The 20,000-nt window shown below is 51.0% G+C and overlaps 1 protein-coding gene across 4 annotated transcripts in view; it reads left to right on the top strand.

Moving 5' to 3' along the window:
- The window catches only part of LOC119951396 (rho guanine nucleotide exchange factor 6-like), a 208,987-nt gene that overhangs the window by 173,236 nt on the left and 15,751 nt on the right, over nt 1-20,000 (top strand). For 2 of the 4 annotated variants that reach the window (XM_038774538.1, XM_038774535.1), the window contains 6 exons: nt 502-588; nt 2,092-2,170; nt 5,977-6,116; nt 15,085-15,279; nt 15,751-15,771; nt 16,127-16,220. In XM_038774538.1, the coding sequence (XP_038630466.1) occupies nt 502-588; nt 2,092-2,170; nt 5,977-6,116; nt 15,085-15,279; nt 15,751-15,771; nt 16,127-16,220 (616 nt within the window). The remainder of the gene's footprint in view (nt 1-501; nt 589-2,091; nt 2,171-5,976; nt 6,117-15,084; nt 15,280-15,750; nt 15,772-16,126; nt 16,221-20,000) is intronic. The other 2 variants (XM_038774539.1, XM_038774537.1) reach the window with 2 other exon arrangements.

The following is a 20,000-nucleotide window of genomic DNA, read 5'->3' as shown; positions in this document are numbered from 1 at the left end:
CCTGAGATCGATGGATTACTGCTCGACAGAAGTGGAGACGGATATGGAGTCGAGACGGATAGCTGGAGTTAACATACTGATCAGCCAAGGGTCTCGCTTGGTCCTCTGTCCAATTTCACAAACACAATACATTCACTAGCTTGTCCAGGTCAGAGAAACTGCTTTGTTGTGATGTGGTTAAAAACAGCAAATGATGGACTTGACCTTATTTATTTTTCTGAGGGATTTATTCTTTCTCACTCTAGCCCTTCTGATCAGTACAGTAAAAGGCAAGAGTGGCTTTTGGAATCCTGTGTTCTTGGCTCATTATATGCTCTTGGAAATGTTTACCAAATATTTCCCTTCAGGAATGTTTTAACCATCAGGTCTGTCCCTTCTCCTATTTTGTTTGATTGCAAAATAAAAGATTGGTCCCCATTGCGTAATGTTGAGATCCAGATTAAATGACTAGAGATTTGCTAATCTACCAAACTAATGGGTATTGTTGGAATTGAATTTTAGGGAAAGGATGAAAGGTACTTCATGCTGTTCCCTGCCGTCCTGCTCATGTTATCTGCGAGCCCACGGATGAGTGGCTTTATTTACCAGGTGAGAAAAGTGAAATCGATTGGGATTGTGAGATCACAGAACTGGGCCCTCAGTTGTTATGATCCAGTTGGTGGGAAATGCTGAGTGACCAAATCCCCAAAAGGGAAACTTGACAAGCTATCAAAACTGTTTTCTATTTGTATTTGACCATGAATAATGCTTGTCCTGAAGCCAAGAGCCACATATTGTTAACCCTTTGGAGATTTCAATTATTAAACAAAATCAGAAGAAAAGAAAACTCAACCACATAAGATTACATTTACGCAGTTAAAAGTAATCTTGCACAACATTTCCCCAAAAGGTTCTTACTTGGTTTGACTCAAGTTCCTTACAGATATTTAAACTATAAAAAAACAGTAACATTACCAAAAGGCACAACCCATGTTGCTGTAGGGTATACACTTCATCAGACTTCTCTTTCTTCCACTCGATTGTCTAAATTCAGGACTTCAACCCAAACCATGCTTTCTCGGATATCCAGATACCTCTCACAGTTCTGTCCCAACACAGATAACTCTCTTCAGGAGATCTTACATGGCCACCAAATGCACAGCTTCCAATCTCTCTTTAAATGTGTTTATTCCTCTTTAATCTTTTCCCATTTTAACCTCACGTAATAATCTTTATTAGTGTCATAAGTAGGCTTACATTAACACTGCAATGAAATGAAAATCGCTTATTGTCACGAGTAGGCTTCAATGAAGTTACTGTGAAAAGCCCCTAGTCGCCACATTCCAGCGCCTATCCGGGGAGGCTGGTACGGGAATCGAACCGTGCTGCTGGCCTGCTTGGTCTGCTTTAAAAGCCAGTGATTTAGCCCAGTGAGCTAAACCAGCCCCTGGTTGAAGTTACTGTGAAAATCCCCTAGTCACCACACTCCGAAGCCTGTTCGGGTACACAGAGGGAGAATTCAGAATGCCCAATTCACCTAACAGCACGTCTTTCGGGACTTGTGGGAGGAAACCGGAGGAAACCCACGCAGATCACGGATCCTCATCCATTTTTGCAATTTACCTTTCCCAGGATATAAAAATTTTTAGTGTACTCCTCATACCCACCACCTTCAGGGAAAATAAAATAGAATAATTTTCCTTCTGTATTTATGACCTTTTCTAAGTTGGAAACTCCTTCTTTCCTGCCTTTGAAACTCAGTAAATATCCAAATCCTTACTTAACATAGACAGTGATTTGCATTAGGAGATGTGTTCACCTGAAGAACATCCAACTCTACCATATTCAAATGCCTGCCTTTCACACCCTTTGATATCCTCAACCTTGTCCTCAGTCCCCAACTTAATTACATTAGTCTCACACACCCACTCCACAATCCTACCTTAGACAAAACCATCACAGGCTCCAGAAAAATAATAAAATAACAGTTTATTTTCTATTTCTATCCTGTTGTTACATTTTTGAATAGATTTCATGTGCCTAAATTCAGGTTCATAAATTTGAAAAGCTGCTCCCCTGCAGAGGTTGTAATACTTTTTTTTTCTGTTGCAGGGAAAGTTGCCACTGACAGGAATGACTATAACAAAATTAGAGGAGAGCGACAGTTTCCATCATGCCTTTGAAATCACAGGTTTGTATTCAATAAACAGAAGTATGTCACAGCAGTAATGGGATGAGTTTTTAAAATTTGTTGATTTTTAAAATTTTTAATAAATTTAGCGTAGCCAATTTTTTTTTTCCAATTGAGGGGCAATTTAGCGTGGCCAATCCACTGAACCTGCTGATCTTGGGTCGTGTTGGTGAAGCCCACGCAAACACGGAGAGAATGTGCAAACTCCACATGTACAGTGACCCATGGCCGGGATCGCACCTGGGACCTCGGCACCGTGAGGCTGGAGTGCTATTCACTGTACAGCCGTGCTGCCCTATGAGATGAGATAAATGGTTCATTTTTGGTGTTGAAGGTTGAATATTGTCGAAAACAAAATTACACTCCCTCACTACTGACCCTCTGACAGTGCGGCACTCCCTCAGTACTGACCCTCTGACAGTGCAGCACTCCCTCAGTACTGACCCTCTGACAGTGCAGCGCTCCCTCAGTACTGACCCTCTGACAGTGTAGCACTCCCTCGGTACTGACCCTCTAACAGTGCAGCACTCCCTCAGTACTGACCCTCTGACAGTGCAGCACTCCCTCAGTACTGACCCTCTGACAGTGCGGCACTCCCTCACTACTGCCCCTCTGACAGGACAGCGCTCCCTCAGTACTGACCCTCTGACAGTGCAGCACCCCCTCAGTACTGACCCTCTGACAGTGCGGCACTCCCTCAGTACTGACCCTCTGACAGTGCAGCACTCCCTCAGTACTGACCCTCTGACATTGCAGCACCCCGTCAGTACTGACCCTCTGACAGTGCGGCACTCCCTCAGTACTGACCCTCTGACAGTGCGGCACTCCCTCAGTACTGACCCTCTGACAGTGCAGCATTCCCTCTGTACTGACCCTCTGACAGTGCGGCACTCCCTCAGTACTGACCCTCTGACAGTGCAGCATTCCCTCTGTACTGACCCTCTGACAGTGCGGCACTCCCTCAGTACTGACCCTCTGACAGTGCAACACTCCCTCAGTACTGACCCTCTGACAGTGCAGCGCTCCCTCAGTACTGACCGTCTGACAGTTCGCCACTCCCTCAGTACTGACCCTCTGACAGTGCGACACTCCCTAAATACTGACCTCTGACAGTGCAGCACTCCCTCAGGGCTGACCTTCTGACTGTGCAGCACTCTCTCAGTATTGACCCTCTGACAGTGCAGCACTCTCTCAGTACTGAGCGACAGTGCAGCACTCGCTCCGTAATGACACCCTTACAGTGCAGTACTCCCATCAGTCCTGACCCTCTGACAGTGTGGCACTCACTCAGTACTGACCCTCTGACAGTGCAGCACTCCCTCAGTACTGACCCTCTGATAGTGCGGCACTCCCTCAGTACTGACCCTCTGACAGTGCAGCACTTCCTCAGTACTGACTCTCTGACAGTGCAACGCTCCCTCAGCAATGACCCTCTGACAGTGCGGCACTCCCTTGGTACTGACCCTCTAATAGTGCAGCACTCCCACAGTACAGAACCTCTGACAGTGCAAGACACCCTCAGTACTGACCCTCTGACAGTGCAGCACTCCCTCAGTACTGACCATCTGACAGTGCGCCACTCCGTCAGTACTAACCCTTTATCAGTGCAGCACTCCCTCAGTACTGACCCTCTGACAGTGCAGCACTCCCTCAGTACTGACCCTCTGACAGTGCAGCACTCCCTCAGCACTGACCCTCTGACAGTGCAGCACTCCCTCAGTGCTGACCCTCTGACAATGCAGCACTTCCTCAGTACTGACCCTCTGACAGTGCAGCACTCCCTCAGTACTGACCCTCTGACAGTGCGGCACTCCCTCAGTACTGACCCTCTGACAGTGCGACACTCCCTAAATACTGACCGTCTGACAGTGCGGCACTCCCTCAGTACTGACCCTCTGACAATGCAGCACTCCCTCAGTACTGACCCTCTGACAGTGCTGCATTCCCTCAGTACTGACCCTCTGAAAGTGCGGCACTCCCTCAGTACTGACCCTCTGACAGTGCGGCACTCCCTCAGCAATGACCCCCTGACAGTACAGCACTCCCTCTGTACTGACTCTCTGACAGTGCAAGACATCCTCAGTACTGACCCTCTGACAGTGCGGCACTCCCTCAGTACTGAGTGACAGTGCAGCACTCCCTCAGTACTGAGTGACAGTGCAGCACTCCCTCAGTACTGACCCTCTGACAGTGCAGCACACCCTCAGTACTGACCCTCTGACAGTGCAGCACGCCCTCAGTACTGACCCTCTGACAGTGCGGCACTCCCTCAGTACTGACCCTCTGACAGTGCGGCATTCCCTCAGTACTGACCCTCTGAAAGTGCGGCACTCCCTCAGTACTGACCCTCTGACAGTGCGGCACTCCCTCAGCAATGACCCCCTGACAGTACAGCACTCCCTCTGTACTGACTCTCTGACAGTGCAAGACATCCTCAGTACTGACCCTCTGACAGTGCGGCACTCCCTCAGTACTGAGTGACAGTGCAGCACTCCCTCAGTACTGAGTGACAGTGCAGCACTCCCTCAGTACTGACCCTCTGACAGTGCAGCACACCCTCAGTACTGACCCTCTGACAGTGCAGCACGCCCTCAGTACTGACCCTCTGACAGTGCGGCACTCCCTCAGTACTGACCCTCTGACAGTGCGGCACTCCCTCAGTACTGACCCTCTGACAGTGCAGCACTCCCTCAGTACTGACCCTCTGACAGTGCGGCACTCCCTCAGCAATGACCCCCTGACAGTACAACTTTCCCATTTACTGACTCTCTGACAGTGCAAGACATCCTCAGTGCTGACCCTCTGACAGTGCGGCACTCCCTCAGTACTGAGTGACAGTGCAGCACTCCCTCAGTACTGAGTGACAGTGCAGCACTCCCTCAGTACTGACCCTCTGACAGTGCAGCACTCCCTCAGTACTGACCCTCTGACAGTGCAGCACTCCCTCAGTACTGACCCTCTGACAGTGCAGCACACCCTCAGTACTGACCCTCTGACAGTGCAGCACGCCCTCAGTACTGACCCTCTGACAGTGCGGCACTCCCTCAGTACTGACCCTCTGACAGTGCGGCACTCCCTCAGTACTGACCCTCTGACAGTGCAGCACTCCCTCAGTACTGACCCTCTGACAGTGCGGCACTCCCTCAGCAATGACCCCCTGACAGTACAACTTTCCCATTTACTGACTCTCTGACAGTGCAAGACATCCTCAGTACTGACCCTCTGACAGTGTGGCACTCCCTCAGTACTGAGTGACAGTGCAGCACTCCCTCAGTACTGAGTGACAGTGCAGCACTCCCTCAGTACTGACCCTCTGACAGTGCAGCACTCCCTCAGTACTGACCCTCTGACAGTGCAGCACACCCTCAGTACTGACCCTCTGACAGTGCGGCACTCCCTCAGTGTTGACCCTCTGACAATGCTGTACTCCCTCAGTACTGACCCTCTGACAGTGCAGCACTTCCTCAGTACTGACCCTCTGACAGTGTGGCATTCCCTCAGGGCTGACCCACTGACAGTGCAGCACTCACTCAATATTGCACTATGAGTTTCAGTCTGCATAGTGTTCAAATCTCTGGATTGGAAATCTCACCCACAATGTAAAAGAACTACGCAACAAGACATGGATGATACTGCTGATGTTACAATGCGCCTGTCGATTGTTAGAGCCGCCTGTCAATTGTTGGAGTGTTTGCTAATCAGTTCTCTTTAAGTAATGAAGTGATAATGAAACGTTTTCACTGCAGAAAGTAATTGAAATCTGTTGCACATATTCCTGAAGTGTGTTGTACATTTTTACAATGCAGGAAACATGATTGAACGGATTCAGGTGTCCTGTAATAACAGTCAGGAGGTACACGACTGGGTCGAGAATCTTTTGACATTAACCAAAGGCACAGTCCCTGGGATTACAAGCTCAAAACCACTGTCTAACATATCACAGCCAGTAAGGATCTGCTCAATATCTGCTCATTTTTCTTCTGCATGGACTGTTGAATCTATTGTTGCTAACCAGTTTGATCATGATTACAAAGATAGTTAACTAGTTATGAGAACGTGATTTTGCGCTTGGCTCAGACAATTGTGACATTCTCATTATTTATAAGTGTTTGGCATATACTCGATTAACCATTTAATCTGTTCCATGTACCATATTGGTGTTGTGAGCATTGATGGGACTTTCTTGTTTAACAGAAGCTGCACATTTCATTTCATGTTGGAGGCAGATATTGAGGTCCTGACTGATCTGTGTGCAGACCCCAGGATTTATCCTTCTGTACCCTCGTTCCGAAACAGCCTGTTGTAGGGAGCTGAGCGGGATACAGAATGAGGATCAGTTTAGAGAATGTGTAGGGTCGCTGAATTCAGCTTGAGTGAAGACAAATGTTCAACTCTTTGCTGCATGATGTGAGATGGATTTGTGCAGGATGTGAGTGTCAGCGAGAGCATTTGTTAATGTTTTTAACGCGGTGAAATGCCCCAAGTGCAGCGTATTCTGACCAAACTAAAAAGCTTGGACAGGTGAGCATCACCAGCCCCCCTGCAGCCTGGATCTCCAGGTTCCTCGAATCAGGTTTATCCTGTTTAACTAGTGTTAAACCCTGAATTTTACCGCCCACAACATTAGCAGCCATGCTTTCAGTTGTTTCAGGAATTCTCTCCCTACACAGAAACATACAGTGCAGAAGGAGGCCAATCAGCCCATCGAGTCTGCACCGACCCACTGAAGCCCTCACTTCCACCATATCCCCGTAACCCAATCACCCCTCCTAACCTTTTTGGTAACTAAGGGCAATTGATCATGGCCAATCCACCTAACCTGCACATCTTTGGACTGTGGGAGGAAACCGGAGCACCCGGAGGAAACCCACGCAGACACGGGGAGGACGTGCAGACTCCGCACAGACAGTGACCCAGCGGGGAATTGAACCTGGGACCCTGGCGCTGTGAAGCCACAGTGCTAACCACTATGCAACCATGCTAAACCTTCCCCTCCCTTTCTCCGGCTCCCCCTCCTCCTTGAAGATTTCATTTGACCAAACGTTTGGTCAGCCAAAGAGCAAAGAAAAGTACAGCACAGGAACAGGCCCTTCGGCCCTCCAAGCCTGCGCTGACCATGCTGCCCATCTAAACTAGAATCTTCTACACTTCCGTGATCTGTATCCCTGTATTCCCATCTTATTCATGATATTCCCAACCGAATATCTTCTCCCTCGCTCCTGTGAAGCACCTCGGGACATTTCCCTGAGGCCAAGGTGCTTTATTCCTGTAATTTTTTTTTTTTAAATAATTTTTATTGAATTTTTCAAAATACAAACATTTTAACCCCCCCTACATTTACATTTAAATTATAACAAAACAAAGTCAAACCCCCCTACTTAACAAGAAAAAAAAAAAAAAAAAAAAAATCCCCCCCCCCCCCTACCCGCGCGTCCCCCCCCCCCCCCCCCCCCCCCCCCCCCCCGCCGGCGAACCGACAGTCAGACCAACTTATCATTTCTAGCAGCGTCCTCGGGCAGGCCTTGCCCGTGCCACCGCCGCTACCGTACTTCCTTCGTCGTTGTCCCCCCCCCCTCCCCCCCTCCCGCCCTCCCCTCCCCTCCCGGGTTGCTGCTGTCATGGCCTCAGTTTCTATCTCTGATCCAAGAGGTCTAGGAAGGGTTGCCATCGCCTGGAAAACCCCTGCACCGACCCTCTCAGGGCGAATTTGATCCTTTCCAATTGGATGAAGTTTGCCATGTCGTTTAAACCAGGTGTTAACACTCGGAGGCCTTTCGTCCCTCCACTGAATCAGGATCCTCCTCCGAGCCACCAAGGACGCAAAGGCTAATATTCCAGCCTCCCTCGCCTCCTGTACCCCCGGTTCCACCCCAACCCCGAAGATCGCAAGTCCCCATCCTGGCTTGACCCTGGACCCCACCACTCTCGACAACCGTCCCTGCCACCCCCTTCCAGAACTCCTCCAGTGCCGGACATGCCCAAAACATATGTGCATGATTCGCAGGGCTTCCCGAACATCTAATACACCTGTCTTCACCCCCGAAAAACCGACTCATCCTTGTCCCCGTCATGTGGGCTCTATGCAGTACCTTAAATTGAATGAGACTTAGTCTCGCACATGACGACGACGAGTTGACCCTCTCCAGGGCGTCTGCCCATGTCCCGTCCTCTATCTGTTCCCCCAGCTCTAACTCCCACTTATCTTTCAGCTCCTCTACTGGTACCTCCTCCACCTCCTGCATAATCTTATAGATGTCCGAGATCTTCCCCTCCCCGACCCAGACCCCTGATAGCACCCTATCACTCACCCCCCTGTCGGGGAGCGCGGGGAACCCCGCTACCTGTCGTCTGGCAAATGCCTTCACTTGGAGGTACCTGAACGTGTTCCCCGGGGGGAGCCCAAATTTCTCCTCCAGCTCTCCCAGGCTCGCAAACCTCCCCCCTATAAACAAGTCCCTCAGTTGTCTAATACCCGCCCTCTGCCAGCTCTGGAATCCCCCTCCTGTGTTTCCCGGCGCAAATCTGTGGTTCCCTCTTAGTGGTGCCCCTATCAGACCTCCCACTTCCCCCCTGTGTCGCCTCCACTGCCCCCAGATCTTGAGGGTGGCCGCCACCACCGGGCTCGTGGTATACCTCGTGGGAGGGAGCGGCCATGGTGCCGTTACCAGTGCCCCTAAGCTTATGTTGCCGCAGGACGCCCTCTCCATGCGCTTCCAGGCTGCCCCCTCCCCTTCCATCATCCACTTTCGTACCATCGATGTATTTGCCGCCCAGTAATATCCTGAAAGGTTGGGTAACGCCAGCCCTCCACTATCCCTACTCCGCTCCAAAAAGACCCTTCTAACTCTAGGGGTGCCATGTGCCCACACATACCCCATGATACTACTCGTTACCTTCTTGAAAAAGGCCCTGGGGAGGAAGATGGGCAGACACTGGAACAAAAACAAGAACCTCGGGAGGACCGTCATTTTAACTGACTGCACCCTCCCTGCCAGCGACAGCGGCACCATGTCCCACCTCTTAAACTCCTCCTCCATCTGCTCCACCAGTCTGGAAAAGTTCAACTTGTGTAGGGTCCCCCAGTTCTTTGCCACCTGCACCCCCAAATACCTAAAACTTTTAACTGCTCTTTTGAAGGGGAGCCTCCCAATTCCCTCCCCTTGGTCTCCCGGGTGTATTACAAAGACCTCACTTTTCCCCAGATTTAATTTATATCCCGAAAAGTCCCCGAACTCCGCTAGTATCCCCATTACCTCCGGCATTCCCCCCTCCGGGTCTGCCACATACAACAACAAATCATCCGCATAGAGCGAGACCCGATGTTCCTCCCCTCCCCTTGTCAGTCCTCTCCACCCCCCTGAACCCCTCAGTGCCATCGCCAACGGCTCAATCGCTAATGCAAAGAGTAAGGGAGATAGGGGACATCCCTGCCTAGTACCTCGATGGAGCCCAAAATATTCTGACCTCCTCCCGTTTGTTACCACACTTGCCATCGGAGCTGAATAGAGCAGTTTTACCCACTTGATAAATCCCTCCCCAAACCCAAACCTTTCCAACGTCTCCCACAAGTATTCCCACTCCACCCTGTCAAATGCCTTCTCCGCGTCCAGCGCTACCACTATCTCCGCCTCCCCTTCCACTGCTGGCATCATAATCACATTTAACAATCTCCGGACATTTGTGTTAAGTTGGCGTCCCTTCACGAACCCCGTCTGGTCTTCATGGACTACCCCTGGCACACAGTCCTCTATCCTGGTTGCCAGGACCTTTGCTAACAGCTTGGCATCTACATTTAAGAGGGAGATAGGCCTGTAGGACCCGCACTGGATCGGGTCCTTGTCCCGCTTCAAAATCAAGGAGATCAGGGCCTGCGACATTGTTGGAGGCAGAACCCCCCCCCTCGCGCGCCTCATTGAAGGCTCGCACCAGCACTGGACCCACCAAGTCCACAAATTTCCTGTAAAACTCCACCGGGAACCCATCCGGCCCCGGCGCCTTCCCCGCCTGCATCTGGCCTATCCCTTTAATTAGCTCCTGCAGCTCTATCGGCGCCCCCAACCCTTCCACCAGCTCCTCCTGTACCTTTGGGAACCCCAATTTGTCGAGAAAGTTCTTCATTCCCCCTCTCCTCTTCGGCGGTTCAGACCTATACAATTCCCTATAGAAGTCCCTAAAGACCCTATTCACCTCTTGCCCCTTCTGCACTACATCCCCACCCCTCTCTCTCACTCCCCCAATCTCTCTGGCTGCATCTCGCTTACGAAGCTGGTGTGCCAGCATCCTGCTCGCCTTTTCCCCGTACTCATACGCCGCACCCTGCGCCCTTCTCCACTGCATTTCCGCCTTCCTAGTGGTCAGTAGGTCGAACCTGGCCTGCAAGCTACGCCGCTCCCTTAATAGCCCCTCCTCTGGCGCCGCCGCATATTTCCTATCTACTTCTAGGAGCTCCCCCACCAGCCTCTCCCTTTCCTGCCTCTCCTTCCTCTCTCTGTGTGCCCTTATGGAGATCAGCTCTCCTCTAATCACTGCTTTCAAGGCCTCCCAGACCGTCCCCACCTGCACCTCACCTGTGTCATTCGTACCCAGATAGTTCTCAATGCCCGTTCTCACCCTTCTGCACACCTCTTCGTCCGCCAACAGCCCTACATCCAGGCGCCACAACGGGCGTTGGTCCCGCGCCTCCCCCATGTCCACGTCCACCCAATGTGGTGCATGGTCCGATATCGCAATGGCCGAGTACTCCGTGTCCTGCACTCTCGGTATCAGCCCCCTGTTCAATACGAAAAAAATCGATCCTAGAGTACACTCTGTGGACGTGGGAGAAAAAAGAATACTCCCTCGCCCTAGGCCTACCAAATCTCCATGGGTCTACCCCTCCCATCTGCTCCATGAACCCCCTTAACACCTCTGCCGCTGCCGGCCTCCTATTCGTCCTGGAACGCGATCTATCCAGCCCAGGGTCTAACACCGTATTAAAGTCCCCTCCCATGATCAGGCCCCCTGCCTCCAGTCCCGGGATGAGGCCCAGCAGGCGCCTCATAAAACCCGCGTCGTCCCAGTTCGGGGCATACACATTTACCAGTACCACACTCTCTCCCTGCAGCCTACCCCTCACCATCACGTACCTGCCCTCCTTGTCTGCCACCACCTCTGCCGCCACAAACGACACTCTCTTTCCCACCAAAATTCGCCACCCCCCGGTTCTTGATATCCAAGCCTGAGTGGAACACCTGTCCCACCCACCCCCTTCTCAGGCGGACCTGATCTGCTACCCTCAAATGAGTCTCCTGCAGCATTGCTACATCAGCCTTCAGTCCCTTCAGGTGTGAGAAGACCCTTGATCTTTTGACCGGCCCATTCAGCCCCCTTACGTTCCACGTGATCAGTCGGGTCGCAGAGCGACCCGTCCCTACTCCCTGTCGATTAGCCATGTCTTGTCCCTTGCTCGCCCCGGGTCATCCCTTCTTTTCTGACCCGCTTCCCATAGCGATGGCCCCCCCCCCCCCCCCCCCCCCCCCCCCGGCTCTCCCCTTCTCGTCCCTGGTCTTTCTAGCAGCAACCCGGTGTCCCCCCCCAGTCCCCCCCCCCCTTCCCCCCCCCCCCCCCCCCCCCCCCCCCCTGGCTAGGACCCCTCCTAGCCGCGATGTACCCCACATCGTACTCCCGAGAGTCAGCTGGTCTCCGCTGACCCGGCTGCTCCTGCCACATTCCGACTCCTCCCGGTTCACCCCATCTGCGCCCGTGAAAGATCCCCTTAAAACCCCCGAGAAAGACCCGCATAATCAACCCGCTCCCCCCCGTCCCGTCTCCCCAACTTAACGATATAAATACAAATACCCAATGGCAACTAAATACATAAATACTTAACTACATACTTAAATAACAAATAATTAACTAACTATCAACTAACAGTGTGCCCAACCATCACCCTCCATCAAACAGTATAAATAACCGCAGATAACCATAACCCGAAAAGAAAAAAAAGAACAAAAAACCCCCCCAAGCACCCAAAGAAAAAGGGTAAGAGGGGTAAATAACTAAGGGAAATTGGAAACGGGAAAAAACACTCCATAAGAAGCCAACGACCCACAATAGAGATTTCAACAGTACAAATATACAGAAACACCCAACAACTCGAAACCTTCAAATATTCAGAAAAGTCAACCGTTCGAGAAAAAACACCCCAAACACTCCACGAAACTGTTACCCAGTTCCGACCTGGCCTGAAAAAGAAAAGGGCCACTTGCACAATCAAGAGTCCCCCGGCGGCTACGACCGCCGGTGCTCCCAGGTTTTAGTTCGTGTCCAACTTTTCCTCTTGTACAAAGGTCCAGGCCTCCTCTGGGGACTCGAAATAATGATGTTGGTCCTTGTAGGTGACCCACAAGCGCGCCGGTTGCAACATTCCAAATTTGATCTTTTTCGCGTGTAGCACCGCCTTTGTCCGGTTGTACCGGGCCCGCCGCTTTGCCACCTCCGCACTCCAGTCCTGGTACACCCTTACCGTCGAGTTCTGCCACTTGCTGCTTTTCTCCCTTTTAGCCCACCTCAGGACTTTCTCTCGATCACTTAGCCGCTGGAACCGCACCAGCACCGCCCTCGGGGGCTCGTTTGCCCTAGGCCTCCTGGCCATGACCCGGTATGCCTCTTCCAATTCCAGGGGCGCCGGACCGGCCCCTTCCCCCATCAGGGAGCTCAACATCTCCGCCACATATCCCGGGAGATCCGACCCCTCCAGGCCTTCTTCCAGGCCCAGGATCCTCAAATTTTTCCTCCTCATCCGAGTGTCCAGCTCCTCGAAGCGGCTCTGCCACTTCATGTGGAGTGCCTCGTGCACCTCCACCTTTGCCCCGATGACTGTGGCCTCCTCCTCCCTCGCGGCCATCTCCTGCTGCAGATCTTTAATCGACGCCTCTTGGATCGCCTGGGCTCCCACCAACCTGGTGGCCGTCGCGTTCATGGACTCTAAGAGTTCCACTTTCATCTCCGTGAAAAAACGGAGGAGAGCGGCCTGCTGCTCCTCCGCCCATTTCTTCCACTCCTCCGGTGCACCGCCGGCCGCCATTTTGATTTTCTTCCCCCGCTTTTTTTGGGGAGCTGCTGCCGTTTTTCTTGCCGCTCCACTCCGGGTACCGACCATAAAATCGGTCTAGTTCTCCTCAGGGGACCTTCCCCCACCGGGATTCGTTTTTTCAGCGCCGTTGGGGCCCTCCAATTGGCCCAAAAACACCTTTGTTGCAGGAGCTTCCAAATGTGCGGCTTAGCTAGTCATAGCCGCAACCGGAAGTCTTTATTCCTGTAATTTGATGTTGATGCCGGATGTTTTAGATATTGGAGGAGCAGATATGAAACTATTTGGGGCGCGCAGTGGTACCATCGTTTCTGCATCTGTTGGCACTGTTGTTGAGCATTGGAATTGAACAATCTCTTACATTTCTTCATCACCAAGAACCCCATCCCCACATCCTGCCTATCGCTCTGCAACTTGAGATCAAGGGGCATCTTCAAGGTAGTCAAAATATCAGATATCAAAGCAGTTTTGGGTGGCAGGCAGCCACTGCGGGTTGCTCCTGGGGGAGGGGTAGCTTTGGTGTGTGGAAGCTGAGGGATGCTGGATTATCTCGCAGTCCATCTCGTCAGTGCAGAGAACTGGCCCTTACCGACATGCTACTATCATCATCATTGACATTTCATGAACTTTAATATATTGAGAGATATTTGTTGCTGCCCAGATTTGAATTGTCTCTGTTTGTGGGGAAGAGCAGAGGGATTCGGGGAGCTGGATAAACACTAGGAGAACTGAAGGTGAGGGATATACACTGATTGTGGGGAGTGTCAACACCAGTTAGGTTGAAAGTCCTGTTTCTGTGCTGTGCACTCAGTATAATTCTCTACAACTTGTCAGCAACAATGTGACGATTAGCAGATCAAGGGGGCGATGCCGTCTTCTACCCACTGAGATCTATCCAGCTCTTGGCTGTCAATGGCAAGAAAGGTGGAGAGACCCTGAAGCTGCCCTTTGAATCTGAATGATAAATCAGTGGGAAATTGCCCTTCTCGAAGGGGATCCCCTCTGGGCCCCTCTGGCTGGTCCAGGCAGTAACACTGAGACCCCATGAAAGAGCATCTAAAAATAAATACTCAGTGGGCCGGGCAGTATCTTTGAGGAGAAGAACTGAGTTAATGTTTCATATATAGTTCCTGATTATTTGGGTGGACCTTTTTAAAAACATTTGACACATAATTGTTGGTGAGATTGAAGCTCATAGATTGAAAGGAAACGGATTCCAGATCAAAGAACCAGAGGGAAAAGATGAAGTGAGATTTGTTTTTTCACAGTGAGTTGCTATGATCTGGAAGGTGCTGCCTCAGGACGGTGGAAGCAGATTCAGTAATAACTTTCAAAAGGGTGTTAGATAAGGGGCGGCACAGTGACACAGTGTTTAGCATTGCTGCCTACGGCGCTGAGGACCCAGGTTCGAATCCCGGCTCTGGGTCACTGTCCGTGTGGAGTTTGCATGTTTTCCCCGTGTCTGCGTGGGTTCCGCCCCCACAACCCAAAGGCGTGCGGGGTAGGTGGATTGGCCACGCTAAATTGACCGTTTAATTGGAAAAGAAATTATTGGGTACTCTAAATGTATTTTTTAAAAAAGGGTATTAGACAAATTCTTGAAAGGGTAATTTCACTGTGCTTTGGAAGGAGCAGGGGAAAGGGACTAATTGTACAGCAGAGAGCCAGCACTGTCGCAATGGGACCCTGTGCTGTGATCACTTCACGGCAGGGTTTACATCTCCAGTTCCAGTTGTCCGTGTATTTCCTGATGCTGCTGAAATCAGTCAGACAATTCATATATTGGCGCACAATTTCTGTATAACTGAAAAATAAACTGCATTTCAATCTCATTCCTATCCAGCAGCACGGAGAGGGGAAGCCGCCCCCAGCAACTCCATCACATCAGTCCCTCGCTTACTCACCTCCGCAATCTTACAGTACAGCGGTACAAAACCGAGGGCCCCTGGTGCCTCCTAAAGTCCCTCGGCCTTGGACTCTGAGCTGCTTGAGACCTGCACCTCCACTGAGGCCTTCAGCTGCATTAGGGTGTAAGGAGGTACGTGTTCTGCGCACAAGATGCAGTATTTTAAACATAAAGGTTTGGCAAGCTAAATAGAAGTTAACCTGTTAGCCCTTGCGATTGATCCTGTGTAAATCAGGTTGAATTATGGCCATCAACATTGTCAATAAGCCAGAATTAATTGACATCTGTTTATAAAAAATTCCCCTTATTCCCAATGTGTTAAATATTGATAGTTGGTTAACAGTTACTGCTGGTTTATTAATAGTTATTTATGACAGAGATGATCTTAAATATGCATGACACTGTTACTGCATTCACTTGCATGAGTAATAACCTTTTAGACTAATCTAAACAACTTGAATGATGCACTGATAGCGTAATTAACACTAATATAGATGATACTTTAATCTTTTGTTATAGTGAATGAACTTTTCATATAATCAATCATCAATTATTTGCTTTCACTTTCATCTTATCTTTCTTTCCCCATTTGTTACATTGTAGAGGATGTCTTATATTTTAAAGGTAAGGGGTAGATGACTGACTTTTCTTCTAGTTTGTGTTGTTGTGTGCATGTTGGCGATGTAACCGTACACTTGCTTACCTCCCTTCACCTGCTTACCTTAACGCATTTAAGGCATTGGCAGGATTTGCATATAAACTGCACTTTCCATAATTGAGACCAAAACGATTCCTCTGACTACATTTGCGATACAGAAACGTTTTTGGTCTCCCAACATTGCAACTAACCAATCTGGCAGAGCTCTGCCATGTGTGCTTCTGAATTCCTGTTAAACTGAATTGTCTAAAGAAACTGTTTTCTGCCGTTTCATCAACACTATGATTGTGACCAACTGTTGGCTGGTGTCCTGCTGCACAGGATTCCAGTAAAAGCCCCAAAGCAGTGAAGAAATTCCTAACCAAGAGAAAGACTGAACGGAAAACATCAGAGGACGAGTTTATTCTGCGGAAAAGTGAGTTGACCCCTCCAGTAACATTAATGCATTCAGAAAACCCCAAATGAGCAACAGGCTATGTTCTGTATTTGGATACATGGGAACCCTACCATTTCCCCTCCAAGTCACTGACTACCCCGAGTTGGAAATAAATCGCCGTTCCTTCACTGTCGCTGGGGCAGCATCCTGCAACTCCCTCCCTAACAGCACCGTGGGTGTACCTACTCCTCAAGGACTGCAGCGGGTTGAAAAAGGCAGCCACCCATCACCTTCTCAAGGGGCATTTAGGATTGGGCAATAAATACTGGTCTAACCAGCGATGCCCACGTCCCGTAAATGGCTTTAAAAAAGTTGAAAGAAGCTCATGTTGTGAATGGAATATGTTCAGAATCAGAAAAGGAAGATTAAATATCATGTGAATTGGCAACTCTTCGCATTTCATGATTACTACTCCTGAGGGAGTAGTACTGAGGGAGTGCTGCACTGTCAGAGGGTCAGTACTGAGGGAGTGCTGCACTGTCAGAGGGTCAGTACTGAGGGAGTGCTGCACTGTCAGAGGGTCAGTACTGAGGGAGTGCTGCACTGTCAGAGGGTCAGTACTGAGGGAGTCCTGCACTGTCAGAGGGTCAGGACTGAGGGAGTGCCGCACTGTCAGAGGGTCAGTACTGAGGGAGTGCTGCACTGTCAGAGGGTCAGTACTGAGGGAGCGCTGCACTGTCAGAGGGTCAGTACTGAGGGAGTGCTGCACTGTCAGAGGGTCAGCACTGAGGGAGTGCTGCACTGTCAGAGGGTCCGTACTGAGGGAGTGCCGCACTGTCAGAGGGTCAGTACTGAGGGAGCCCCACACTGTCAGAGGGTCAGTACTGAGGGAGTGCGGCACTGTCAGAGGGTCAGTACTGAGGGAGTGCTGCACTGTCAGAGGGTCAGGACTGAGGGAGTGCCGCACTGTCAGAGGGTCAGTACTGAGGGAGTGCTGCACTGTCAGAGGGTCAGTACTGAGGGAGCGCTGCACTGTCAGAGGGTCAGTACTGAGGGAGTGCTGCACTGTCAGAGGGTCAGCACTGAGGGAGTGCCGCACTGTCAGAGGGTCAGTACTGAGGGATTGCTGCACTGTCAGAGGGTCAGTACTGAGGGAGCCCCACACTGTCAGAGGGTCCGTACTGAGGGAGCCCCACACTGTCAGAGGGTCAGTACTGAGGGTGCATGGCACTGTCAGAGGGTCAGTACTGAGGGAGTGCCGCACTGTCGCGGGTCAGTACTGAGGGAGTGACGCACTGTCAGAGGGTCAGTACTGAGGGAGTGACGCACTGTCAGAGGGTCAGTACTGAGGTGCATGGCACTGTCAGAGGGTCAGTACTGAGGGAGTGCCGCACTGTCAGAGGGTCAGTACTGAGGGAGTGCTGCGCTGTCAGAGGGTCAGTACTGAGGGAGTGCCGCACTGTCAGAGGGTCAGTACTGAGGGAATGCCGCACTGTCAGAGGGTCAGTACTGAGGGAGTGCCGCACTGTCAGAGGGTCAGTACTGAGGGAGTGCCGCACTGTCAGAGGGTCAGCACTGAGGGAGTGCCGCACTGTCAGAGGGTCAGTACTGAGGGAGCCCCACACTGTCAGAGGGTCAGTACTGAGGGAGTGCGGCACTGTCAGAAGGTCAGTACTGAGGGAATGCCGCACTGTCAGAGGGTCAGTACTGAGGGAGTGCCGCACTGTCGCGGGTCAGTACTGAGGGAGTGACGCACTGTCAGAGGGTCAGTACTGAGGGAGTGACGCACTGTCAGAGGGTCAGTACTGAGGTGCATGGCATTGTCAGAGGGTCAGAAATGAGGGAGTGCCGCACTGTCAGAGGGTCAGTACTGAGGGAGTGCTGCACTGTCAGAGGGTCAGTACTGAGGGAGTGCTGCCTTGTCAGAGGGTCAGTACTGAGGGAGTGCCGCACTGTCAGAGGGTCAGTACTGAGGGAGTGCCACACTGTCAGAGGGTCAGTACTGAGGGAGTGCTGCACTGTCAGAGGGTCAGTGCTGAGGGAGTGCCGCACTGTCAGAGGGTCAGTACTGAGGGAGTGCCGCACTGTCAGAGGGTCAGTACTGAGGGAGTGCCGCACTGTAAGAGGGTCAGTACTGAGGGAGTGCTGCACTGTCAGAGGGTCAGTACTGAGGGAGTGCTGCACTGTCAGAGGGTCAGTACTGAGGGAGTGCCGCACTGTCAGAGGGTCAGTACTGAGGGAGTGCTGCACTGTCAGAGGGTCAGTACTGAGGGAGTGCTGCACTGTCAGAGGGTCAGTACTGAGGGAGTGCCGCACTGTCAGAGGGTCAGTACTGAGGGAGCGCTGCACTGTCAGAGGGTCAGTACTGAGGGAGTGCCGCACTGTCAGAGGGTCAGTACTGAGGGAGTGCCGCGCTGTCAGAGGGTCAGTACTGAGGGCGTGCCGCACTGTCAGAGGGTCAGTACTGAGGGAGTGCCGCACTGTCAGAGGTTCAGTACTGAGGGAGCGCCGCACTGTCAGAGGGTCAGTACTGAGGGAGTGCCGCACTGTCAGAGAGTCTGTACTGAGGGTGCATGGCACTGTCAGAGGGTCAGAAATGAGGGAGTGCCGCACTGTCGCGGGTCAGTACTGAGGGAGTGACGCACTGTCAGAGGGTCAGTACTGAGGTGCATGGCACTGTCAGAGGGTCAGAAATGAGGGAGTGCCGCACTGACAGAGGGTCAGTACTGAGGGAGTGCTGCACTGTCAGAGGGTCAGTACTGAGGGAGTGCTGCCTTGTCAGAGGGTCAGTACTGAGGGAGTGCCACACTGTCAGAGGGTCAGTACTGAGGGAGTGCTGCACTGTCAGGGTCACCATAACCTTTAATCCCTTTATTCTTCAAAAAACTATCTATCTTTATCTTTAAAACATTTAATGAAGGAGCCTCAACTGCTTCACTGGGCAAGGAATTCCATAGATTCACAACCCTTTGGTGAAGAAGTTCCTCCTAAACTCAGTCCTAAATCTACTTCACCTTATTTTGAGGCTATGCCCCCTAGTTCTGCTTTCACCCACCAGTGGAAACAACCTGCCCGCATCTATCCTACCTATGTTTCTATAAGATCCCCCCTCATCCTTCTAAATTCCAACTCAACCTCTCCTCGTAATCCAACCCCTTCAGCTCAGGGATTAACGTAGTGAATCTCCTCTGCACACCCCCCAGCGCCAGTACGTCCTTTCTCAAGTAAGGAGACTGAAACTGAACACAATACTCCAGTTGTGGCCTCACTAACACCTTATACAATTGCAGCATAACCTCCCTACTCTTAAGCTCCATCCCTCTAGTAATGTAGGACAAAATTCCATTTGCCTTCTTAATCACCTGTTGCACCTGTAAACCAACATTTTGCGACTCATGCATTAGCACACCCAGGTCTCTCTGCACAGCAGCATGTCTTATTATTTTATCATTTAAATAATAATCCCGTTTGCTGTTATTCCTACCAAAATGGATAACCTCACATTTGTCAACATTGTATTCCATCTGCCAGACCCTAGCCCATTCACTTAACCTATCCAAATCCCTCTGCAGACTTCCAGTATCCACTGCACTTTTTGCTTTATCACTCATCTTCGTGTCATCTGCAAACTTGGACACATTGCACTTTGTCCCCAACTCTAATCATCTATGTAAATTGTGAAAAATTGTGGGCCCAACACTGATCCCTGATGAACACCACTAGCTACTGATTGCCAACCAGAGAAACACCCATTAATCCCCACACTTTGCTTTCTATTAATTAACCAATCCTCTATCCATGCTACTACTTTACCCTTAA

Source organism: Scyliorhinus canicula, chromosome 17 (assembly GCF_902713615.1).
Source record: "Scyliorhinus canicula chromosome 17, sScyCan1.1, whole genome shotgun sequence".
Taxonomy (NCBI): domain Eukaryota; kingdom Metazoa; phylum Chordata; class Chondrichthyes; order Carcharhiniformes; family Scyliorhinidae; genus Scyliorhinus; species Scyliorhinus canicula.
Note: the sequence above shows the minus strand (reverse complement) of the source record. Positions and strands in the feature narration are given on the sequence as shown.